The 26,726-nt window shown below is 43.0% G+C and overlaps 1 protein-coding gene across 9 annotated transcripts in view; it reads left to right on the top strand.

Annotated features, from left to right (window-relative positions):
• The window catches only part of fryb (furry homolog b (Drosophila)), a 69,351-nt gene that overhangs the window by 17,586 nt on the left and 25,039 nt on the right, over positions 1-26,726 (top strand). For 6 of the 9 annotated variants that reach the window (XR_015037636.1, XM_085798603.1, XM_085798601.1 and 3 more), the window contains exons 2-24: positions 9,002-9,195; positions 10,828-10,881; positions 10,989-11,128; positions 11,529-11,619; positions 11,885-11,964; positions 12,175-12,255; positions 13,500-13,668; positions 15,198-15,290; positions 15,761-15,859; positions 19,266-19,367; positions 19,867-19,970; positions 20,121-20,229; positions 22,068-22,154; positions 22,378-22,549; positions 22,644-22,776; positions 22,925-23,032; positions 23,152-23,278; positions 24,255-24,368; positions 24,495-24,659; positions 24,933-25,019; positions 25,139-25,398; positions 25,493-25,682; positions 26,030-26,154. Coding sequence is in view for 8 of the 9 variants with exons in the window: in XM_085798601.1 (XP_085654727.1) it covers positions 9,002-9,195; positions 10,828-10,881; positions 10,989-11,128; positions 11,529-11,619; positions 11,885-11,964; positions 12,175-12,255; positions 13,500-13,668; positions 15,198-15,290; positions 15,761-15,859; positions 19,266-19,367; positions 19,867-19,970; positions 20,121-20,229; positions 22,068-22,154; positions 22,378-22,549; positions 22,644-22,776; positions 22,925-23,032; positions 23,152-23,278; positions 24,255-24,368; positions 24,495-24,659; positions 24,933-25,019; positions 25,139-25,398; positions 25,493-25,682; positions 26,030-26,154 (2,884 nt within the window). In the remaining variant the exon portion in view is untranslated. Of the gene's footprint in view, positions 1-2,676; positions 2,972-6,252; positions 6,557-9,001; positions 9,196-10,827; positions 10,882-10,988; positions 11,129-11,528; positions 11,620-11,884; positions 11,965-12,174; positions 12,256-13,499; positions 13,669-15,197; positions 15,291-15,760; positions 15,860-19,265; positions 19,368-19,866; positions 19,971-20,120; positions 20,230-22,067; positions 22,155-22,377; positions 22,550-22,643; positions 22,777-22,924; positions 23,033-23,151; positions 23,279-24,254; positions 24,369-24,494; positions 24,660-24,932; positions 25,020-25,138; positions 25,399-25,492; positions 25,683-26,029; positions 26,155-26,726 lie in introns of those variants that run through there. The other 3 variants (XM_085798604.1, XM_085798605.1, XM_085798602.1) reach the window with 3 other exon arrangements.

Raw genomic sequence — 26,726 nt, 5'->3', positions numbered from 1 at the left:
CGCCAACTCGGGAGGAAGATGAAGCGCCGTCTCCTCTTCTGCTCCCCTGTCATCAGACTCACCCTCAGCATCAGCTCTTGTCAGTCCGGCCTTTCGGAATCCCGACAGGATCGTTTCGGTTGTCACTGTATTCCACGCTGTTTCTATCCATTCAACGACTTGCAGGAAGGTTGCATGGCGCATCCGGCCGGTTGCCGTGAAGCTGTGCTCTCCATCCACCATCCAGGTCTCCCACATGCGACGCAAGACTGCCTTAAAACTCCGGTTCACGGAGATGTCGAGTGGCTGGAGCACTTTAGTTAAGCCTCCGGGGATGATAGCGGGGATGGAGTTGCAGGCTTTGATTTTGTCTTTGATGCGTGCCGTTATATGCGCTCGCATACTGTCCATCACAAGCAGGGCTTTGCGTGTTTTAAAGAAGCCATCTGGACGTTTAGCATAGCACTTTGTGAGCCAAAAGCTCATAATTTCTTCATCCATCCACCCTTTCACGTTTGTGTTCACGACAACAGCGGGGGGGAATTCGGCCTTCGGCATCGTCTTCCGTTTGAAAATGACCATTGGGGGCAGTTTTGAGCCATCTCCACAGCATGCGAGCATCACCGTGAAGTGTGATTTTTCATGACCAGTTGTCACTATGCTCACACTTTTCTGCCCTTTCTCTGCGACACTTCGGCCCATGGGGATGTCAAACGTGAGGGGGACCTCATCCATATTTATTACGTGGTCCGGTGACACATTGTGTTCCGTCACCTGCTTTTCAATGAATGCACGGAAACTGTCGATCTTGTCTTGGAAGTCTGCTGGCAGCTTCTGACACACCGTGGTCCGTGCTCTGATTGACAGGTGGTTGCGTTGCATGAAGCGATAGCACCAAGAAGGCCCGCCAGCAAAATCATTTATTTTCATCTCTTTGGCAACTACCTGGGCATGGAGACGTAACTGTACGGTTGATAAGCCACGTCCAGCAGCATGCTGTTCAATAACCCATCTGTGGACTCGTTCCTCGAGCTCCGGCCATCTCGCTTTCAGCCCGCGGTTTGCCTTTTTTGATTTTTTCATAGAAGTAAGAGTTACCTCTGCTTTTCGCCAGTCCCTGACAAGTTTTTCACTCACTCCAAACTTTCTCTCTGCTGCTCGATTACCGTTTTCGGCTGCATACTTTATAATTTGCAGTTTAAAATCTGCAGTATAGCTTTTTCTTTTTGGTGGCATTTTTTCAGTGTTCTTTATGGTTTATGGTTTTTTCGGTGGTGCAGTGGCAGCGCTCAGTTGTCACAAGTGTGGACGGTGCCCTCTTGTGGTCATAGATGACATAGCGTATATTTTTCATATATAAGTCGCTTCTGAATATAGGTCGCATGGCCAGCCAAACTAGGAAAAAAAACGCGATTTATAGTCCGGAAAATACGGTACCTATTTTTTTTTTGTCAATTATTCAGTGTGAAAACATATTCAAAATCTGGTCATAATTTGTACCTGTGGAGTCCCCCAGAGTTCCATTTTGGGACCAGCTCTATTTTCGTAATGCATCCTCCACTAATTGATATAATTCATTAGTGTCCCATTGTCTCCGCCCATATGCCGACGATACATTACTATTTGTCCCTGTAACATCTGAAACCCCATTAGTTTGTCAACCGTAAACCCCTGTTCAATAATCTTTTTATGTGTGCAAACTTTCTTCAGTTCTTGTCCCATAGTCCCTTATCTTGAGAATATCACTTAAATCTATTCATACTAGGTTTCAGAGGTAAACATTTCCAGAGTGCAGCGGATAATAACTAATAAGAACCAGGAAAAGAGATCCTGTCCAGCCTGCTTAATGTCTTTACACTGGCTACCGGTTCATTATAGAATTGATTTAAAAAATGTACTCATTACTTTTAAAGCACTTCATTGGCTCCAGACTGTCTCTGAAACACTGCATCCTTATTGACTCGCTTGCAGTCAATGGTCCTCAGGAAGGTCTCAGCTGAAGACCTGGAACAAAATTACCCATATTTTTCAATTTCATGTCTCCTTTTATAATAATAATAATAACAATGATTATTATTATCATTGTTAAATTGAGTTAACTATGAAAGTGTTCAGACTCATCTGAAACAATGATGCAGCTGACTGGTTATTATTCATGGCTATTTGTTGGTGCAGCCTGCCTGTCACTGCTTTGCTTGGCTCCCATTGGTTGAGGAGGGCTTACAGCATGCTCACTCAGCACTTAGTGTGAAACAGAACTGGACACCAGTAATCAGGAAACATTACATTACTGCTCGTTGCCTCTTTCATCTTCATTATTCTAGTATCCTTTCTTATGTTGTCTCCTTCTGGGCATTTACTCAGTAGTTTTCTCCATTTCATCTTCCCTCCCCATATTTTCTGTGATGCCCCTGTGCAGTACTATCTACTGTATGTTTTTCTCCCCCTCCCTCCCACTCTCCCTTTCTCTCTGTCTCCATCTCTCTCTCTCTCTCTCTCTCTCTCTCTCTCTCTCTCTCTCTGTCTCTCTCTCTGCCTTTCCTCTAAGAGGATTGGCTGCTTGCGTCTACCAACATCTGTGTATCACTGTCCTGAGAGAGCAAAACAGAGAGGGGATGGGGGGTGTTAGCCAGCAAGATAGCAACACAGAGCACAGACAAGGCTGAGTACCGCTCTTTTTTTCATTCTCACGGACACACACACACATACGCGCACACAAACAAACACACACACACACACACACACTCTCAGCAGCAGACAGCCGCAACATCCGCATCGCTGGCTGCCCACCCGCATCCCTCTCTCCTCTCTCTCGGAGCTTACTCCTCTTTCTCTTGCTTGTTCTGTCCGCAACGTCTCATCCTGCCATCCTGTCCCCCCTCTGCTGTCTGTCACCGTGGCGACATTGCCTCTGCAGCCATGGCGACCAGCCAGCAGGATTCAGGCTTCTTTGACATCAGCATCAAGTCTCTGCTCAAGTCCTTAGGAGGGAGTGAGTACAGCTAAGACATGACTGTTGTTGTTGCTTGCATGCCAAACAAATGCATGATATGGGTCTGCTCTTGGAGGACGGACCAGTTGACAATTCATCCTGCAGTGTACAGATTACACTTCTTCTGTTTTTATACCTCTGTGTTAGGAGTGAAGGAGACAAACAGGCAGTATACGGTGTGATCCACATTGTCAATATTTGGCAATGTTACGTCAAGTCGGAAGTCAAGGGATAGAGAGAGAGAGAGAGAAGTGCTGCAGGGGTTAGCTAAGGATAAATCTGGCTCCTCAGCAGTTTTCTATATTAATTATACAACACATTACTCAGCAAAAGAAGAAGTCACTGTTCCACTTTGTTGCAGCCTTTCAAGACTTTTGTTCAAAACCTGTCAACCTCAACCGAAATTCAAATCGTAGTAAAGACAGATCTGAACGTTTACATGTGTTCTCATTCTGTCAACCTTTCAAAATGCTCTGTTTACATCTACAAAGACTCAAATCGCTCAATCATTCCTACTGTCAGTGAGTCAGTGTTTACCAAACAGAGGGTAAAGCTACAGTATAGCACTCTGAGTCAGACGGAGATGAATACCCAGCAGCATCATCCTAGACTGTTGCCAACTGAACATACAGTACTTCCCTCGCTCCCAGCAGTGAGCTCATAAACCTGAAACATTACAGTAAACAGAGAGCACTACTGTCTTATTGCACCAGGAAGAGTGGAACACAGACACCACCATGCAGTGTGTAGTCTGCTGTATTTCCAACATCAGTATTTCCTTGTTGCTATACATAGAGTGTGTTGTTGTGTGTGTGATTTCTCATATTGACTGAACACCAGTTGTGCTAGCTTTTGTTTTGTGTATGTGTGCATATGCGAGTGATTTAAGAGTTATACTGTATAGATGTCTCTGGATGTGCAGCCTCCATGTTATGGGTGCCTTTTATTAGACACCATGAAAACATCCACACAGTGTGTGTGTTTGTGTGGTTAGCTCGGTCAAGCTCATATTATGTGCGTGTTGAAGGTTACTGTCAGCAGGGGTTACGCTGGTTACAGAGGAACAGCAGGGGATGTGTTGATGGTTCCCCCTCTGCCATTTATGATGATGTAATAATAAAAGAAATCACACAGTGTGTTTTCCTGGTCTAAGCTCCAGTTGGTTTTAGCTATAGGACCAAATTCAGTCATGTCTGTTCAAGGTCACCATAGTGATGGCAGTGGGAGAGCTAGACAGCCAAGAAACAGGCCTGGTACGTCCAAGTTAGGTCTGTGCTTCAGGTTATTATCAAGTGAAATCACTAGATAAATTGTTGACCTCATCAGGTTGCACTTGCTCCACCTCATACCAGCCTCACTGAGATGTGTAGACCTGTATATCAACCACAGCAACACACAAGCTGACTCCATTCTTTGTTTTCATTATTACATGGTATTTGATGGTTAAAAGAACAATATTGAACCCAAAAAGGAAAACACAGAATTCTGCCATTTCAATCTGTTTATCTATTATATTTTCCCTCTGAGTTTGTTTACATCTTCATGTGTGTAAGAACATGAGCAAAGGGAACTCAGAGTTTGAATTATTGTTGAGAATTGTAGTTTTTCAGCTGTATGACAAACACTTCAACTGTAACAAGAATAACACTAAGAAGAGCAGTTTCTCGCAGCCCAACGTAATGTCTTAAACTTGTTTTCTCCGATCAGTAGTCCAACACCCTAAGATGATCAGTTTACCACCATGTAAGAAAAGGAAAGGGATCAAATCCTCATGTTAGAGAAGCTGGACCTAGTTTTCCCTTTAAAAAAGCAGTTGTTTAATTAATTATCTGTTGATTAGCTCAGTTGTTTTTATTTGATGTATTACCTATCATTTATTGGACGGGTCCTGATAACTCCTCTCATCCTGCCCATCCCCTCCACTTATCTGCCTCTTTCTGTTTGGCATCTCCGCCTCTTCCTCCGTATATCTCCTTTCTTCTTTCTCCCTTTGTCTCGGTAATGCTCAATAAATCTTTCAGGATATACGACGAGCTGTAAACCAAGGTAGACCTGTATTGACGAGACGTGACAGATTTCTGCTGATTCATCCCTTAAAATGCCGAGTCATGCAAATGTCACAGAGGAGCTGTTGGGATGTGCTTTCTGGCGCGCTGTATTGACACGGTGACGTCTTCCCGGCCTCATCCCGTTTCATCCTTCATCGATATGGATATAAGCTTCACACACGCATACGCACGGCACGCACATGCATGTACATATTAACACACACACCTCGAGTTCATGTCACTGAGAAGCCACGATGGATTATCTCTATTTAGAGTCAACCTTGTATTTACGAAATTAGATTAGTGCCCTTTGCTTTGTAGTGTAACCACATTACTCCGTTTTACCGATATATCACTTTACCCTGGACAACTGCAGTGCATATGTGTGTGTGTGTGTGTGTGTGTGTGTACGTGGTTCTCTGTGTGTGTTTATGCAACGTGAATGTATCTCTATTTGCATGTGTGTGCACTTGTGTATGAGTAGGGGTCAGTGGGAGTGGTGGGTATGTAAGAGAGTGACCGCCAGCAGTCTATATATAGCTCCTCCCTCCTCCCCTCGCCTCTCTCTCGGGGCAGTGTTGAAATTCCAACCCAACTCCTCTGGTCAGACCTCCACAAGGAGCAGACTTTACTTAACTGCTAGTGACAACTAAAGGACGGCCACAGAACCACTCTTTAAAAGAAGCGCTTTGTCTCCAATGCAACTTTCCAATGGGCTTCAAGGATCCCAAGGTCACCGGAGCCGTCGCGCAGAGGAGTGACGGCCGGCCCGAAGGCGCAGCAGAAGTTTAAGTACTTCTAAGAACTGATAGTTGGTATGTAGGGCTCATATAGCTCACAAGCATGGGGCCCTACACAACCTGTGATCTAGCCAAGCCTCTGCTGGAGCAGCAACGGTGGAATATCTCCCGATCCCGCTCTGTAGAGTTCACTCACTCACTCACGGAATAAGTCGCTTGCGTCTTTCCGTTATTTTGAGAAGACACTTTGACACCATCTCTTCCTCTGTGATTGCGACAGCCGCAAGCTCCGAGGTTGCCAAGCCGTCTTCACCCAGGAGGTTTTTCGCTCTGGCGATGGCTCGTCCGGCCCGTGGATACAGTAGATCCTCCTCCTTCAGATGGATTGAATGCGGCTGTAACGCTGCAGCCGTGAGAGTTTTCCTTGTCACTTCACCTGTCTGTCGCTTTCTGAAGGATGGAGCTTCACACCTTTAGCTTCGGTTAAACCTGCCGAGCACATAAACCTACAGTTACTGTCATGGTGGAGTGGTTGCATAATAAAAACAGACTTCTGAGCCTCTAATCTCCTGCAAGGAATTACTTTTATTTGCTAATCATGGGGGGCTTATTTTACACGCCGTAAACTACTCAGCCTCCTAGTCCTACCCTGTCTCTGCGTCCCACTCCTGCTCCATCACACCGCTTCTTCCTATTTTACGCACCTCTACCCACGCGGTATCTCTGTCCTGTCCACACCATGGAAATGCCAACTAAATGGAGCAGGGCCAGTGTCATCAGCTTCATCAAAGGCCTCGGTAAGCGTGCAGGGGGGTGTGTGTGTTCCTGTACAGTACATGCATGTTTGCATTGTGCGAGCGCTTAGGTTTCACACAAACAAGCTGCTGTGTTGCTGCTGCGCGAGGCCCCGGGGAGCCCGTCCTCCTGCCTGGGGGACTTGGTATCTGTGTACATCTCCCCTACCCAGTGAGGTCAGGTCACGTGGTCAGAAAAGGTCAGTCAGATCTGATGGAGTCGTGAGCTCACACACTCACTTGTCACTCCTGGGAAATGAATCCTGTAAATGACTGCTTTGTTTCAGCTGAAGTGTGTTTCTGTATCTTTTCCATCTGTTCCCAGCTCTTGACAATCCTACACTCTGACTGTGTGTGAAGGTGTGTGTGTGTTTGTGCTATATATTAGTTATGATTCACTGTCAGTGACAGAGTCGAGCCTATAAGCTCTTGCAATGTCGTCACTGACGCTGCGGAAATGTGTTGCGCTTGACTTTGTTATATTTAAAGGACATGACGTGAATATTCTTAGAAACCCATGACAGGAAATGCCCCCTGTCTGTTGTCTGTCTGTCTGTCTCTCACTTGAACTGTTCCTAGACTCCAACCACTGCCTGTCTGTCTGTCTGTCTTCCTCTGCTTTGTTTATCATCATATCTTGCAAGAAGTAATAGAAGTAATCTGGGACAACAGAGAAAAGTGTGGGTGTGTGTATGTGTGTGTATGTGTGGAGAACCTGGACACTGACTCAGCATAAATCAGTCATGGTTGAGGAGTTTTACTTTGAGAAAAAGGAACAAGATAATTCTGACGAGGACAAATTTTGTATAATTTAAGTATGAAGCAAGAGGAGAGAGAAGGCTCTGTGTTGTGTATGAAGACCACACAGAACAAACTGAAGGATTAAAGGTATAGTTCAACATTTTGGCAAATTGGCCCATTGCCATAATCCCTATAGTTTTAGGAGTAGGTTTGTTACCTTTAATTGTCGGTGCAAGCTATTTTTAGAACGGTGGAGCAGAGCCGCAAGTTGCTCAGAGCTACGCTACGGAGGCTCATGGAATTTCTTGGTTTCCCTCATCAAACTCATCAAATACACAATCCAACAACTCCAAAACACTCTGGTGGACAAGTTGTGACCTGCACATTCACCACACTATGAGATAATAACAGAACGTTACGAGACAGAGTTGTTTTAGAGGCAAATTCATGCAAAACCACTGATGCGCATTGACAGTTTTTCAGCAAGCTGCTCCGCCGTTCTAAAAATAGCTTGCACTGACAATTAAAGGTAACGAACCTACTCCTAAAACTGGCAATGGGCCAATTTGCCAAAATGTTGAACTATACCTTTAATATCTTCATGTCAGTACAGGAGCCTGCAGCAGAAGTCTTCAGACTGAGGAAGGTGTGGTTGTGGTTGGGTGGGGGGTGTGGATGAAGGGTCAGGTTCACGCTGGTGCTCTGAAAACAACTTCAGGTTAGTTACTGTTGCACGGCCCATTGGTTTGGAGCTGCAGCACTCTCAACTAATGGAGGCAGTTAAGGCGCTCTAAATAACCCTGGTCTCTGAGCCCACAGTTGTAATTCTGCATAACTCTGACGGTGTGTTAGTAAAGCAGGCTAAAATAACCTTGCTTGAGTTGTAACACACAGCTAATTCACTCAATCCACAGTAACATCGTGCTTCCTGTTTACTCTCCCCCAAAACAAACAACAAAGAAATGACTCGACACAAATGAGTTTGATTTATTTTATCAACAAAATCTAACTGGATTTCCTTTTGTGGGGTAAACGTACAAACTGTGACTTTGTCTTTAAAGGTGCACTGTGTCATTTGGGAGTTGTTGTTATTCCCCTGTATTTCTGATCACTACATCTGAAGCGATATGCAGCGTGACTGCATCAGTTACAGTTTCCCACCGTGTCTCGTTCTTGTCATATGTGATGCACTGGGACAATAACGCGGCTGCTGTTCGCTGCTTTTTTTTATTAATGTTTGTGAGCCGCAGCGTCTCGTAGTCAGGCACATCTCTCTCGCTCGGCTGCTCCCTCTGTTTGAGATGTTGACGTAAATCGGTGGTGATGCTGCCTTTAGTATCAACAGCCTTTGAACAAACTTTGCAGTAGACTGTGGTGCAGTCGAGGTCTGACTCGAAAACCCAACCAGTTCAGCAGACAACCGGTGGTCCTGTTTCCTTTTCTCAGGAACAACCTCTTCATTTACGCTGGAGGTCATGTTGCTGCTGTGTCTCTGTAGGAGGTAAACAAGGGGGGGAGGGTGTAAACTAAGAGAGGCCAAGGGAAGTGGGGGAGGAGAAGGAAAAATCTAGATTTCTTTTTTTTGTTTTTTTTTAATCATCCTTCAACACAAATATAAATTAATTGATGAAATTGTTTGATTGTTTCCAGCCTTGAGAGAAACAATAGTTGCCTGGCCCCTAACCTGACCTGTCCTCCTCTCCCCAGCCTCTCCAGTGGGACTGAAGCCATCGCTCCCCCCAGTCAGTGGAACCTTGGGAGAGAGGAAGGGTCCTGTCGTCATGGCGCCGGTCAACGTGGACCCCGAGAGCAAGCCGGGCGAATTCGTCCTGAAGAGCCTGTTTGCCAACTTCACCTTGCTCTCCGAACGCAAGATTCGCATCATCATGGCCGAACCACTGGTGAGTGTCTCCGTATTGATCCCTTCATATTGTTCCGTGCATATTTCTCTCTCTGTCTCTCTCTCAGGTTACAGCCTCCTCAACACTTCATCTGATTGTGCTTTTCATGGCCGTATTTGTTGACTCATTTTTTTTTTTTTTTATGCGGAGGAAGTGCAGTGCGCCTTTGTCTGAAATAGCACTCACCTTCCTGCCCTACTTGCTTATTAAAGAAAAACAGGTTTGACAAATTGTCTAACGTTTTCTTCAAGGTCATGAGTGATGGAGCATTTTCCAGTATGCTCTAAACAAAGGCCAGACAAACTAGCACAGCACATCAGCAAAAATAAACACTCTGAACCTGTAGGTAGCACCTGAGCTCAGGACCCACACTAAAGAGGAGCGAAGAGTAAGATATATACAGTATACAGTAGACTGCCACTCCACATGTAGGACCTTTACTGATGATTCACTATGCTACTGTATTAAAGCATCTTTTTACAGTTTCTCTGACATACTACAACTACGAAAAAATGCTGCATCATTACACATATTATTTATGCTTCTGTGTTGGCGCCAGAGGCTTTACTGTATGTTTACATGCCGTCTGTCTAGATTAACCTACACACTGGATGTACACAGAGGTCACGTTCTTATGAATCCTGTGTCTGAGGAATGCAGCGAAACCCAGAGATGAACTGATTAGAGTTTGATGGTCAGAGGTTAAAGGCCAAGGTCACTGAACTCAATATCTCAGGAATGCTTGAAGGGGATTTCACCACATGTGGCACAAACATCCACTTTTTGACTCAAGGATAAAGTGAATAGAATTTGGTGTCCAACGGTACAAGGTCACTGAGACCCCACAAAATAGATTTTTGGCCGTAATTCAAGAATCCATGTGCTGATCATCACACATTTTACCATAAATGTATAAGAGGGTTTTTAAATGACGTGTGCCTAGAAGTAGGATGGAATTGATTATGGGATGAATGCTTTGCTATGTAGATGTCCAGGATTCCCACTTGCATTTTTTTGTAATTGTTCTGCCTGCGGAACAAAACAAATATGTGTGTCATCCTGTAATATAATAACCATCATTTTCTAACTCTCTTATTGCATTTCTGACTCTCTGGCTTGAGTTTAGGCAAATGTGGCTCTTCCAATAAATCATATGTCAGAGCACAATCTGGAATAATAAAACGCCATTAAGAGCTTTGGCCTGTATGTGTATGTGTATGTGTATGTGTATGTGTATGTGTATGTGTATGTCTATGTGTATGTGTATGTGTTTCATTGCACTTGGGCCTGGTATGTTTCATGAAAGGAACATAACGAGATTAGTCCCTAACAGCCTAATCTAATCTGATCTAAGTGAAGAAATCACATCTGGGCTTCAAACATCAAAGTTACATTTTTGTTTCAGGCATTTTTTCCATTTTGCTGACAGTGCAGCGGCAGGGCGTCAGACTCACACCTCACAGCTGTCTCCTGTTTTGATTGCAACAGCCTTAACGCTTGTTGCATGAATTGAGGTTTCAGGTTCAAACGTCGCTATGAAAACAACACGTTAAAGGAAAGACAGAAGGTTTTGATTGGTTTCTTTGTTAACCTGCACCCGTCTCCTCTGACGCAAGTGTTCTTATCTGACAGGAGAAGCCACTGAACAAATCTCTGCAGAGAGGAGAGGACCCGCAGTTCGACCAGGTGTGTGCACCTGACATGGACACGTCATCGACAACATGTGCCGCCCTTGTTCTCCTCGTACAATTTGAAAACGGGATTAACCTCTCTTTCCTCTTCCTTCTGTGCAGTTAATCAGCAGTATGAGTTCTCTGGCAGAGTACTGCCTGCCGTCTATCCTCAGGACTCTGTTTGACTGGTACAAGAGGCAGAACGGCCTGGAAGACGAGTCCCATGAGTATCGACCCAGGGCCAACACCAAGTCCAAAAAGTGAGATAACACAAACACACACACTCAGTTTGTAGAAGCTGGAATAGATGCAGAGGACTAAATAATCACATCATTTTATAAAGTAATGTAATCAGGTCAATGAAAACCAGTGAGGAGGAAAATTATAAACTATAAATGATGTGCCATGCAAGCAGCGGTGACAAAACAAAACACTGCACCAGCTCAACAACTAATGAGGAACTAACTTGTCCCAAAATCACAAACAAACCCACAGTTAGACGATGGAGCAGATGGCGCCTACATTTAAGAGATTAATGGAAATTCAATAACAGCTGATTTCCACGCGTGACGTGTTCGCGTGCCGAGCGAGCACAGAAACAGGAACAAACACTTTTACAGTGACTCTGACAAATAATGCGTGTGTGTCTGTCCGTGTCAGTGATGAGCAGCAGAAGGACTACTTACTGGAGAGGAGAGACCTGGCGATAGACTTCATCTTCTCTCTCGTGCTCATAGAAGTTTTAAAGCAGGTGAGTCTCAGCCTGCACTTCGCTGTGCTGTACCTTCAAATGTTCAAACTACTGATAACTGTTGATTCAACTGTGAGACAAGCATTTAGTTCTTCACTTGTCTAGTTGTAGTTTTGCCTGCTTCTTTCATGTCAAACTGTAATTGCATTTTACAAAACACATTACCATATTTTCATTCTCAGTAATGATTATAGGAAATACTATCAAGGAGAGAATTTAGACACATTTTTATATCATAAAGTAACAATGTTGTCTTTATATCCAGATCCCCCTTCATCCTCTTTTGGATGGTCTCATCCAAGAAGTCATAAACCTGGCCTTCAAGCACTTCAAATATAAGGAGGGGTAAGAATCACACCATTAAGAAACACAGCTGCAGTCAGCCCGGGTTTGAATCCCGCATCGGGCAGCCCTTTCCTGCATGTCGTTCCCCTTCTCTCTCCCTCCCCATTTCTTGTCTCTCTCAACTGTTCTATCTAATAAAAAAATAAAATAAAATAAAAAAAGGAGTGAAAAGCCCATGATCAGTCATTGATGTTTGTGTTTTCCTCTCAGGTATTTGGGACCCAACACGGGCAACATGCACATCGTGGCTGACCTCTACGCTGAGGTAGTTGGAGTTGTAGCTCAGTCCAGGTACTGTAGATTTTCTTTTACTAACCATGCAATTCAGTGTTGACCTGTTTATCTAAATTTTCCACGTACCAAGTGAATATCTTTGCATACTGTGTTGATTTCATCGCCCCTATTTTTGTGCCACTGCCAACAAGACGCCTCAGTTTACTCCTTTTTTAATTTATTTTTTGCAGTTAAGTGTAAAGTAATCCCTGTCTCTTCTCACTGTGAAGGCAGGATTAGTAATCCAGGTCACGTTGTAGCTGTGGGCTGAACAGTCGGGGTGGAAAACTGAATGTGTAGTTACAGTAGCTACCTGTCCTCCTCTTGACCCCATTTTCAGCAGGAACCGAATTATGGATGCTGCGTGTGTTGTGTGGGCTCGGAGCGTGGCTGTGTGTGTGTTAGTAAATATGTGTGTGTGTGTGTGTGCGCCGTGGTAACTGAGGATAATGCCGCTCCTGATGATGGTCTTCTGTCTGTGTAATGTTGTGTGTGATGAGAGATGAGCGCTGTTGTGTTCCCATTTTCCAGGAGGTTATTACTGTGATGGAGGAGGCAGTGGGTTCACAGGGCAGCTCAGTTGCTACTGCACACACACACACACACACACACACACACACACACATTGTTAAACACAGTCATCGATCTAATAAATAATCAGTCAATACTTGTAGATCTGGTTTTGTAAACTGTCTTTTGTTTAGATGATGGGTTTGCATTTTACAGAGTACATAAGAACAAGAGCTCCTTCTTTATTCTTGACACTGTGTGTTATTCCAGTTTGTTCTGTGGATCAGTGTTTTTTGTTTCTTACTCTAACACAGAAGCTGGATGGTTGATGACTGCACAGCTCACTTAACTGCTGTGGGACACCCCACACACACACACAGACACACCGACACCCCCTCCACCCCCCACCCATGTGAAGCACGCAAAAACCCACAGCACTAAGAAGAGCAAGTGCACACACATCCACACCCAAACACACACACACACACACACACACACATTCCCTCCACATCACCCCTCTAGATGCCTTTCTAAATATAGGACTGTGGAGTACACACCAATGTGCACATGCAAAAAAAACAACAAAAAAGAAACAGGTGCAAAGAGCAGGAGTCCACTATATTACCAAATATGAAATAAAATCTTGCTGCTTCATGGTGGTACAGTAATTCCACTAATGACACCGGCGCTCAGCTGAGACCTGGATATGGCAACATGAACTCTTCACATTTGGCCTCCATTTTCCTCAACAGGTTCCCGGCAGTGAGGAAGAAGTTCATTTCCGAGCTGAAGGAGCTGAGACAGAAGGAGCAGAGCCCTTACGTCATCCAGTCCACCATCAGCCTCATCATGGGACTCAAGTTCTTCCGCATCAAGATGTACCCGGTGGAGGACTTTGAAGCCTCCTTCCAGTTCATGCAGGTAGACCGAGCTGAGACCTCACTTGATATTTACATGTCAACAAACTGTCCCGAGGCTCTGGTTTAGGAAACTCAGAGAGGATCTACATGACAGACGCGCTCGTTTGTTTCCTCCTCATGCATTTCGTGTCTGGAAACAGTTTAGTGCTCTCATAGAACTGTCCTGTTGGGGAAGTTCCTCACAGCAATTAGGCTTTAAGTGCTTTGTAGTCAGGTACAAATATGACTTGACCCTAAACAAATTCTAACAAAAGGTTTCTCAGTTGTTTTTTATAGTATTAGATGTCCTTAATAACATACTAAAAGTTTACCAAAATTTGACCACTAGAAAGGTGTTATTTTCAAGATGGCGTCCAAGATGGATAGGAAGCCTGAGGAGACACCACAGGTGAATAGGGTAAAATTTTTAACTAACAGATATCACCATGAAACTTCCCAAGTTTATCACTTACATTAAGACAAATATTTTTTGTATTACAAGTTTTGTCAAATTGTGTGTTTAAATATGTAAATTAGGCAATATCTCATTAAATATGCGCTCATTTGCATATCAGAAATCTGAACAATGGATAAAAGCCACTTTCAAAATTCTTGTTTTATTTTGTTGACATACTAGAGTCAGAAGTTTTTACAGAGGGGATTTTGGATATCTCTCTTTATCACTCTGTAAATGAGAAAATACTGTCACCAGCCCTAAAAATTCAAGTTGGTCGTGTTTTTAGGAGTAAAATGTTGTATAAATCAGGCTATGAATGATATATCAACAATACCCTCTGTAAAAACCTTCAGAATATAGAAAGGGATCAAACTGGAAGGTTTGGTGTCTGTAAGTGCTGCTGAAGTGGAGATTTCGGGCTCTTATACAACATTTTACTCCTAAAAACACGACGATATTTGAATTTTTAGGGCTATAGTATTTTCTCATTTACAGAGTGATAAAGAGAGATATCCAAAATCCCCTCTGTAAAAACTTCTGACTCTAGTATGTCAACAAAATAAAACAAGAATTTTGAAAGTGGCTTTTATCCATTGTTCAGATTTCGGATATGCAAATTAGCGCATATTTAATGAGATATTGCCTAATTTACATATTTAAACACACAATTTGACAAAACTTGTAATACAAAAAATATTTGTCTTAATGTAAGTGATAAACTTGGGAAGTTTCATGGTGATATCTGTTAGTTAAAAAATTTACCCTATTCACCTGTAGTGTCTCCTCAGGCTTCCTATCCATCTTGGACGCCATCTTGAAAATGACACCTTTCTAGTGGTCAAATTTTGGTAAACTTTTAGTATGTTATTAAGGACATCTAATACTATAAAAAACAGCTGAGAAACCTTTTGTTAGAATTTTTTTAGGGTTATGTGGTTTTTTTTCATATATGTACCCGCCTATTGTTTATTGGCCCTCTGATGGTAATTGCAGTGAGAACATTTCATCCAGTGACTATGCATTCAGAGAATAATTATGCACATATATTGTTTCCACTGGCTGCCTCTGACTCATGTCTCTTATTCCGTCTGTAGGAGTGCGCACAGTATTTCCTGGAAGTGAAGGACAAAGACATTAAACACTCATTAGCTGGACTCTTTGTGGAGATACTTGTACCTGTAGCTGCTGTAAGTGCACTTTCACTTTTATTTGAATAGTCTGTGTGTGTGTCTGCAGCACAGTATGTATATACAGGTGCATCTCAATAAATTAGAATATCATGAAAATCATGAAGTTCATTTATGTCAGGTAGTCAATTCAAAAAATGAAACTAATACATTATATAGATCCATTAAATAGACCCATGCTGGCCTTCTAAAAAGTATATACATATACATATATGCACCCAATACTTGGGTAAGTCTAATTGACTTGAACTACTGGAAATGGACTTGTCCATGAAATTTTCTTCTAATTTATTGAGATGCACCTGTATATGTGTATTTATTCATCTATTTATTTATTTATTTATTCATTCATTTATTTTCTATTTATATAGTGTTATTGACCACCATTTAAGTGTCTTGTCTGTCCTTCTGCACTCAACAAAGAAGAAAAATGACAGTATTGGATGTAACTTGTGTTTGTGCTCCTCCAGACTGTGAAGAATGAGGTGAACGTGCCATGTTTACGAAATTTTGTGGAGAGTTTGTACGACACCACACTGGACCTGTCCTCGAGGAAGAAACACTCTCTGGTAAGTTTCTCCGCATACTCTGTGTCATCGCTGCTTATCTCACTCTCATTTCCTCTCCATTACTAGTGATTGGGGGAAAGCACTTACTGTAACTCTCCAACATGTGGCCTTTCATCGCTCCGTGGGAAGTAGACAGGAGTGCAGTATGCAAGCACACAGGCTAGTTTTTGAAGCAGTGCCAGATGGGCAATATTTGCCCACAGCACTGAAGCAGGCTGGGCAGTCAGCAAATTAGATGCAGTACATCTCCCTTATTAAGATAAAGGTCTCACACAAATACAATAAAACTACTCTGTTTAGTTGTTAGGGCTGGCATGGAAAGTCCCTTTGCTAATCCCTAAAAGTTGTATCCATTAGTATGAACAGGCAACACTTACCAAATTTCCCTTGTAACAAGATTTTTTACAAAAGTGTCCTTTTGATTAAAGGGATAGTTCAACATTTTGGCAAATTGGTCCATTGCCATAATCCCTATAGTCCTATGAGTAGGTTTGAAGCAAATGCAGAGACTGCTTGCCGAAAAACTGCATCAGCGGTTTTGCATAAAGTTACCACTAAAACAACTTTGTCTCGTAACGTTCCGTTATTATCGTGGTGAATGTGCAGGTCACAATTTATCCACCAGAGCGTTTTGGAGTTGTTGGATTGTGTATTTGATGAGTTTGATGAGGGAAACCAAGAAATCCCATTAGCCTCCGTAGCGTAGCTCTGAGCAGCTCGTGGCTCTGCTCCACCGTTCTAAAAATAGCTTGCACCAACAATTAAAGGTAACAAACCTAGTCCTAAAACTATAGGGATTATGGCAATTGGCCAATTTGCGAAAATGTTGAACTATCCCTTTAAAGGAGCTGTTTGTAAGTTTTGCTGTTGCTATGTAGCCAGTGTTAGCATTAATAGAAGAGTCAAGAAGAACCTCTGCTCAGCATCAGACTTTATCACTTGACTGAAGGAAATTTAGACTTGAAATAAAAATACAGACGACCAAATATTGTCTCTTGACAAGAGCTTCAACCACTGTTGACTTTATAAAACGAGGTTATAATACGCTCTCTGTGGAAGGTTACATCATCAGGGCAGATTGAAAGCTGCAGTGAATCCCTGCTGGAAAGTAATGAAACGGGCTGAGGCTAACTGGTTAGCATGCTAACTTCACTGATGCTTTCCTGGAGAATTAAGGAAAAAACTATTTTTAAACTTGTTTCCAGTGTAAATGGACTTTTTCCAAACTTATCATGTTTATTTCCCCCTGTTCTAATGCTGTAACTGTGTTAAGCTCCTCAACATAAAGACACTGATTTTTAGATGATAACAAGTTGATTCATATTTGTTGAAAAAAGGCCTTTTGGAAGGAATTGATTGGATAAGACAGAGGCTGTTTTGTAGTCTGGCACAGTGGAGCAGACTGAGGCAGTGTATCCGTATAGAGTCGTTTCCCACAGCCATGTCACAGAAATATTTGATAATAGCATGTGATAACAGACTCGCCGTTGATGAGCCATTTGTGATTTGCGCGTGAGTTCCTCCTGCCGTGTCCTCGGGGCTGCACCTCGCTCAGCCTGTACTGTATGCACGCTTCCCTCTATAGATTCTCCAAAGCAACCCATGCGAGAGTTGACCCACTCCTTTGCATACATACTGTTTTTGCAGCGCACAGGCACGCATGCACACAAACAAACAATAGGCTGCCACGTCAGAGCTGACTGGACAGACATGATAGGAATGACAGTCATCCTTAGCATTCCCGTAATTGTTATTCTTTTACATTCTGAGCCGTTAAGAGAGAGCAGAAGCTGAAACGGGAGAAAGACAGAAAACAAATAGTGACTTTGATAAGGAGTGACAGGTAAATGATGTGCTTTGTCAAACCAAGCATTTCCCAGACCGCTCATGACAAGGGTGTACCTTGACTCACACTGACCATTAGTCAGGTATTTGTATGTAAGAATGATCTGCATGCAGACGTTCATGCCCTTGCCACATGACTGAACCATCTAGACGACAGGTTCACACCCCTGGAAGTAAGCTATATGTTATACAGCACTCACAAAAAGTTAGTGATATTTGGGATGACATTTCAGAACGCACCTAAAATGCAAATTAAGCTGAACTTAATTTGATCTTCTCTAAACCTTTGAATGCTCATGTCCAACTGTTCAATGTTTCAGTATTTATAACAAAACATGTTGTTCTCTAACATGAATCCACCTCTAAATGTTCTGGTTCAGTGACAGTTTGTATTGAAACATCCTCTCCATCATGCTGTTCACATGTTGACATTATGAGACCAAGACAACACCCAACAATCCATCAACAGGACCTGAACATGTCTTGGCTTTAGATGGGATGTTGTCAGAGGGAAGTGTCCACTGAGCTTATGTGTAACAGAGATTCATCAGCAGGTTGAACAGATAAGAGAGACTGGAGGAGTCACAGAAAGACACAGAAGTTGATGTCCTTTGGCCACATGACCAGTTACTGAGACGCAGACATTTTTTGTTTTGTGGTATACCCACCACTGTTGTTAGATTTTGTTTTATTACATTGTTTGAGATGAATAAATGATCATCCCATACTTCTACTTACAGTAAATGCCCCACTTTCATGATACAATATCACTGTAGCATGAACTTTTTACTTTACATTGAAGTCAAATATCCTTAACTTTTTATGAGCAGTGTATGTTCTATATGTGATAAGTTTGATATGTGGGACTATTTTCTCACCCTGTTCTGGTGATTTTCACAATTTAAGATTTGTAAATGAAGTACCAGTATGTTGTGGAAAACTTTAGTGTGATTGTTTTTGTGACCTAGTTTTTCTGTGACACGTCTTCCTATAGTAGTAATAGTACTAATCATCTACCTCTGTGCCCTGCATATGTTATGTATAACTGCCACCTTGGGACGGGTGCTCCTGCATTCTTGTTTTCTATGGTGACTGAATTGTTCTGTCTTCATAGGAACTTGACCTACATGTATAAGTGCTGAGTCAATGTGCAAATATTAAACTTGATCCTTTTTTATATATATATTTCTGCAACAAACTAAACATCAGACTTTAACTTGCTAACTTCCCACAGAGGAAGACAGAGATTTGGGGAATAGGTTCATTGGGTGTTTATAAAGCCCAAAACAAGGGGAACATAATTTTAAAAAGTTCAGCTTTGTTTCTAATCTAATTTCTCATTATATTAAAAGATGTAAGAGTTTAGAAATAAGATTTAAGATTCAATAAGTGGCTCACTGGCTCTAAGGCTTGACTTCATTAAAAGATTATATGTCTGTCGAGAACTGCTGAGAAAAGCAGTGTGAAGCCTCTCACCGGCTGATGACCTGATGCTTTTACTACTTGTCATCCGAACTGCCTGATGCAAATGTCTCCCATCTGTCTTCTCTCTCCACACCAGGCTCTGTATCCCCTGGTGACCTGCCTGCTGTGCGTCAGTCAGAAACAGTTCTTCCTCAGCCGCTGGCACATTTTCCTCAACAACTGCCTCTCAAACCTCAAGGTCAGCCATCCTGTCTGTTATTGTAGTAGGAGTTATTGTATAGATCATAAAACTGTATGGCCTGTGCAGTAAATCTCAGTCCTGGGGCAGTCGTTTTCGATAAAGCGATGAACAGTACAAGCACACAACACTGAACGTGCTGTGAACTTCTGCACCAGTACTAGCTGATACTTGTCCAACATTAAAATCAACCACCAGAATGTAATGCCTCGAGGGAAACATTGTAGGTTAAAAACAATGTAACTCATGGGAGCTCCTAAAGTCTCCTGTTATAGTTTGATTAATGATCGGACTGTGAATGCAGAGAAAGCTGTGTACGCAGTGGAAACAGTGAACATGTGTAGACCGTACGGTATGTGAGGAATGCCTGTCAGCGTATTACTGCATTTCTTTCAGGAACCTAATTGGACTTTGAGGAAAGCCCCATAGTTTAGTGAAGGTGTGTGTAATAGCTCAGTTGATGAAGCATAACCTGTTGTGTTTGTGTGTGTGGACGCAGAATAAAGACCCCAAGATGGCTCGTGTGGCTCTGGAGTCTCTCTACCGCCTGCTGTGGGTCTACATGATACGAATAAAGTGTGAGAGCAACACTGGAACACAGAGGTAAGTAACAGCAGCATATGGTTATACCCCAGTGTATTTTGAAACTTGTAATGTTTTCAGCATCATAAGACCTTTAACTAATGCTACGTGGATTTTGCTTCCTCCTGTATGAATGATTTGCCTTAAATCTCTTATCTCTCCCTCTCTCAGTCGTCTGACGTCCATCACCTCCACTCTGTTCCCCAAAGGGAGTCGCAGCGTCATGCCCAGAGACATGCCCCTCAATATCTTTGTCAAGATTATCCAGTTTATTGCTCAGGTGTGTATAACACTGTCATGCTTGGGCATGACAAATAAAATGAGGTTTAAGTTTTATTCTAATTCTCTGCTATCACTGAATAAAAACATAACAGTGTCAAATACCATCAACATACAGCAGGGGTACTCAAATACATTTGTCGAAGGGCCAGAATTTTTCTTAACAGACACCTTGGGGGCCGAACATTCAAATAGGCCTAGATTGAAATTAAATTCACCTTTTTCATAATTTAAATATTTTTATTTTACTTGTAAGCACATCATTTTTATTTATACACTTCACGGTGTTTTGTAAATGTCTTGACATTATCATATCATCATTTACATATCATGCTGGAGCTTTACACTGCTGACTTGTATCCTCAGGCATGCCCTGTGATTTTCAGCTTAAATATGACCTGACCATCACAGGACATGTCTGACTCTGTTCTGAGGATACAAGTCATTGGTCCTGAAATGTGTGTTTCTCTTCTATAATACACATTCTACATCTCGGAGGCGACGTCTTTCCACACATGGGCTTCCTTCACCTTTCAAACGAGGCAGAGCTCAGTGGGAAACTTTAGGAGACACAGGTCGATGGGACCGGGGGAGAAGCAGGTCGTGCAGCTGTGCGCCGCAGACGTGCACGGAAAAACAATCGCGTCTCATCAAATGCGTGCGGCTACGGCTTTTGAGTTGTGAGCGTGCATGACGCGCGGCTAAATTGAATGCATGATGCACACACAGTTGAACCAAGACGGCGGTCAAAATCACCCACGGCCTTTGCAGACAGGCAGGGAAAACTCTGCAGTCCAGCCCGCTCCCCAAACACTCACGCATGGTGATTTGGGTTCGTCTGCGTTTCTGTATCCCAGTGCAGGGCCTCACAGGCACACACAAACGCTCCGCTCGTGTTTCCATGTCCCAGCGCTTTGACTTACAGGCGCACGGAGCCCGAGAAATACAGTAGCCTATACAGTAATATGTAAACTAGTAGAACTCAGTCGCGAGCCTGATTGGGGGCCGCCTATTGAGTACCGCTGACATACAGCATCAGTTTTTTCCAGAATTAAATATCAAATTTTATCCATTTTATCTAATAAGGCAGTATAAGATGTTAAAGGGATAGGGAAAGAGTTCAACATTTTGGCAAATTGGCCCATTGCCATAACCCCTATAGTTTTAGGAGTAGGTTCGTTACCTTTAATTGTCGGTGCAAGCTATTTTTGGAACGGCGGAGCAGAGCCGTGAGCTGCTCAGAGCTACGCTACGGAGGCTAATGGGATTTCTTGGTTTCCCTCATCAAACTCATCAAATACACAATCCAACAACTCCAAAACGCTCTAGTGGACAAGTTGTGACCTGCACATTCACCACGCTATGTGATAATAACCGAACGTTACGAGACGGAGTTGTTTTCAAGGCAAATTCATGCAAAACTGCTGATGCGCGTCCCCGTCGGGGGGCAGTTTTTCGGCAAGAAGTCTCTGCATTTGCCTTGAAAACGACTCTGTCTCGTAACGTTCTGTTATTATCGCATAGGTAATAGACCCTTTAAGGGTCAAGCTCATTCTATCATTAGAGCATTCATGGCTCTTCAAGGCTTTGTTAATGCTGCCATCACCAAACAGCACATTTGTTATTTAGCAACAGAACACAAAAATATATATATATAATATAAATCAAATATAGATGAAAGGAATTCAACTTTGTATCTCCTGTTTTGTGTTTGATTTAATTGATGATTTCTCAGTATGATCAGTCATCTTTTAAACATGTCCCTCTGGTCACACATGATGCCTCACATGCCATTGCCTCTGAAATCCACTAACACCAGTGTGTTTCAACTCTGTACAGGAGAGACTGGATTTTGCCATGAAGGAGATCATATTTGACCTGCTCAGTGTTGGGAAACCCGCCAAAGCCTTCAGTCTCAACCCAGAGGTAAATATGAAAGACACACACATTCAATCATATCCACTCAATCAACAGTGTATCCCAAGGGCCACATATGTGTTTCCAGGATTCTGGTTAAATGACTAGAGAGACCTCCACTGACTTTACACAACTGAAATCTGATCACTTGTCTAGATGGATCGATTGACTCACCGTCTGCCTATGATGGACAACTCTGCCATGTAGTAATGATGTTTGATGTGTGTTCCAGCGTATGAACATAGGTCTGCGGGCGTTTCTGGTGATAGCAGATGCCCTGCAGCAGAAAGACGGAGAGCCGCCCATGCCAAACACAGGAGCCACTCTGCCCTCTGGAAACTCTCTGAAGAAGAAGAAAACTTATCTCAGCAAGACGCTAACTGAAGAGGAAGCCAAACTAATAGGTCTGTCTGTGTCTGTGTCTGTGTCTGTGTCTGTAGACATTCAAGCTGGTGTCATTCGGCTGTAGTCTTTAACTTTGTTCTGTCTCTTTCCCAGGCATGTCCCTGTACTACTCGCAGGTGCGAAAGGCTCTGGACAACATCCTTAGGCACTTGGACAAGGAGGTGGGACGGTGCATGATGCTCACCAGCGTCCAGATGCTCAATAAGGAACCAGAGGACATGATCACGTACGTAAACTACAAAGTGTATATCTGAAGATGTTTTTTCTTATTGTCATTCATGCTTATAATAAATACTTTGACTCCTTTGACTAATCGTGTTTTGAGTTTTGAGGTTGGTTTATTTTTGTCTAACTCCTCTCTTCCTCTCTGACAGTGGTGAGAGGAAGCCTAAAATCGACCTCTTCAGGACGTGTGTGGCAGCTATTCCTCGCATCCTACCTGATGGCATGTCCAAACCTGAGCTCATTGACCTTCTGTCACGGTAAGAAACACAACACTTGGCTTTTCAAATGTTTTTTTATATTTTTTCTCTGTCTCCAATTTTGCCTGCATGACGTTCTACACTTTGTTGATATGTTGTTGTCGTTGTCTGCCCCTCAGACTCACAGTGCACATGGACGATGAGCTTCGTCTCATTTCCCAGAACTCCTTGCAGAGCCTGTTACTAGATTTCTCCGACTGGAGAGAAGACGTCCTCTTTGGTTACACACATTTCCTTCTGCGTGAGGTACAACTGAACTTGGACAACCTACACTGGTCTCATTGTAATCGTTGACACAATATAACAGAAGACAATCATAGCATAGATTGAGAGGATTGGTCTTAAGTTGAAATTTCCATGATGATGCTGTTGTGTCTTTGTTGTTGGTTTATTTTACCAATTACAAAGTCGTTAGTTGAGTTAAATGTGAATATAATCACATTCACATGAATTATTAAGGTCATAAATAAATAAATGAATGAATGAATGAATGAATTGATTGATTCACAATCACACAAATTCCTAAATGCGTAAAATCCAGGTCAAATTGAAAACCAACATGGATACAACATACAGTCTATCTCAAAGTAGGTTGCTACAACAACACACTTTGTAACTTCTTAATATGCATCTTAATTGTTTTACACCAAAACCCATAAAACGTTGCCTCTGGTTATCTGTCTCCATGGTTTATGATCTAAGTAGGTTGTTGTAGCTCAGCCTTGCAGAATGATCCTCTGTGCCACAAGAGACCAATCAGAAAGCGACAGGAAAAACAACCAGAGTGATTCAAAAACTGAACTGAGTGAATATGGTCAAATATTAAAGAGGAACTATGCAGGATTTTTAGCTCAACTCTGCTACATTTTACAGCTTTGGTGTAAAATAAATGACATGTAACTTGTTACGAGGGAGAATGGAGGCTCTCTGCCTTCCACTTAGTGTCTCTTGGCCGAAAACCAACATTGCAAAATCAGAGCCGGTGCCCCAGTGTCTTGTTTATGGCAGATAAGACTACACAAATATACATGTTGTAACATCGTATATGATACAGTATAACGTTATGTATCGCTCTATTGATTGATTTCTCACCGGCTTCGTTGAAAACAAATGCACATGGCCGGGAGGAGGGTTAGCAAAACAGAGGGAAAGAGACCAGACTTGCATAGTTCCCCTTTAATGCTGCCAGCCTCTCTAAACATGTCACTCCAATCTATTCCAGGTCCAAGACACCCATCAGGGTCTGCAGGATGCGTCAGTGAAGCTTCTCCTCCAGCTGCTCACACAGTGGAGGTTAGCTCTGCAGCTCCAGGGGAAGACGAGAGGTGGAGTTGAGGTTTGTACAGAGCGGAGCTAATTTTAACTAAGTACATGTCACAAGTGAGCCATTTCCCATCAGTTAAAGTGTGTCTTTCAAGAAACTATTGCACAGACATATACCTACTTATGTGTCTTCCATCAGGCCAGCCCCAGGCTGCCAGAGAGAAGCCCCCACTGCTCCGTGCTCCACGCGGTCGAGGGCCTGGCTCTGCTGCTCCTCTGCTCCTGTCAGATCAGCACCAGGAAGCTGGCGGTCGGCGTGTTGAGAGAAATCCGTTGCCTCTTCACAGCTCTGGGACACGCTGAGGTACAGTAGAGAAAGCTCCTCGTCTCCTTTCAGCATTTAAACGCCTGTATGGACTGTAAGTCTCTAGAGAAATAGATGAAGATCCAGTTCAGTGACAACTGTGACAGACAGCTGGTGGCACATTGTAACTTGATAAAGACACAGGACATGGAAATAGCTGGATGGAGGGAGAGCCATCTGACTGTAGGTGTGATTAGAGTTGCTTGTGAATTCTCTCGCGTTGTGTGACGCAGTTTCAAAAATAGCTGATTCTATAAATGTCTTCCCCTCCAGGATGATGACAAACCCATGATAGAGGTCATGGACCAGCTGAGCCCGGCTGTAATGGACAGCTTCGTTCATGTGGCTGTGTCCGACTCGGTACGTTTATTAGCGACAAGAGACACATGAGGTCAACTATTTATGTCACAATCCTCCAAACTGCTGCTTCTGTTGCCGTGTATTATCTTTTAAATTCCCTCTCCTCCGCTCCACCTCAGTCCACGCTGCCTCTCAGCCACCACGTTGACCTGCAGTGGCTGGTGGAGTGGACGGCTCGGCTGGTCAGCAGCTCTTATGACGTGAAGAGCCCCAGTCACGTCTGGATTTTCGCCCAGTGCCTAAAGGACCCGTGGGTGCTCTGTCTGCACATCTTCTTGCGGCAGGAGCATCTGCCCAAACACTGCCCCATCGCCCTGGGATACGCCTGGCCCTACGCTTTCACACGGCTACAGCTGCTACTGCCTCTCGTTGACCCCAAGTACAAGAACACACATCACTTACTTTGCTCTTTTCAGACATTTGTGGCCACAGAAGGTTAAAATATCTCATCACCTGCCTCCCTCTCCCTACAGCAGTCCGGTGAACGCCAAGAAGACGAGCACAGCGGGCTCCAGTGACAACTACATCTCGCTGTGGCGGAACTACCTGATCCTGTGTCTTGGCGTGGCCAAGCCCAGCATCATGTCCCCCGGTCACCTCCGGGCCTCCACACCAGAGATTACGGCCACCACGCCCGACGGCAGCGTCACTTATGACAACAAGGTATGTGTTTGTGCTAAAACTAAAAAGACAAGCAGCCAGTGTGGAGGGTTTCAATATGTTTGAGAAGATTTTTATGATCATTTTATCTATGGCCTTGTATAAAAATAGTCTTCATTGGTTATTCCTGCCAAAAATCAGTTAAAGAAATCCATTGCAAATTTTCCAGAACTCCAATGTAATGTCTTCAGATGCCAAAAGTCCATAGATATTCAGTTTATAATGATGTAAAACAGAAAAGCAGTTTTACTTGAAAAAATGTTTTTAAAATTGTTGCAGATAAACTTCCAGTAACCGTATGTATGATTTTGTGTGTGTCATTCTGATTCATGTTTGTGTGTGTTGCTCAGGTGATAGGCACCCCCTCCGTAGCCTGGCTGTTAAAACAGCTGGTGCCGCTGATGAGAGCTGAGAGTCTGGAGATCACTGAGTCTCTGGTTCTGGGCTTTGGATGCACAAATGCCCTGGTCTTCAGGTACTGGATCCACAAACATGCATAAATAGTACACAATCTACAAATGCACAATTTACATGTTAGCCCTGGGTCTAGTGGTAAATATTGTTTTTACATGTAAAATAACTTATTTACAGTACATTTAAAACTGATTGAATGCTTGGATACAGTTCTTTGCTCCTGCTGTGCTTTGGCAGAGTTAACTCACACTTTGAAATGATTTAGATTACAACAGAAAATGAATGACACGCTAGAATAGTCTTTATACATAAGAGAGACATGATTCACGAGTCACTTTTTCACGCTGTCTTCATCTATCACTTAATCCCATCTGTCTGTACATTCTCCTCATAACTGAGATGAGCAGCATACCTCTGTGACATTCAGAGAAAGAAAAAAAAACATTGCTGATGTACGAGGGAATTATTGAAGCGACAGAGATGTATCAGATGTTTTTTCATAATACAGTGCTTCCATTGTGAAAGAGGTTTTTCATTTTAAAAGAGATCATCTATTTTTGGCCTGAATGTTTTCCAAAAGGGCGCTCGTTTGTTTTTAAAAGGATTAAGTTCTCCCTAGACAATTTTTTTTTG

This window comes from Trachurus japonicus, chromosome 14, assembly GCF_045865225.1.
Source record: "Trachurus japonicus isolate A0001 chromosome 14, Traja_1.0".
NCBI classification, from domain to species: Eukaryota; Metazoa; Chordata; class Actinopteri; order Carangiformes; family Carangidae; genus Trachurus; species Trachurus japonicus.
The sequence above is the reverse complement of the archived record's forward strand: the minus strand, read 5'-3'. Positions and strand labels throughout refer to the sequence as shown.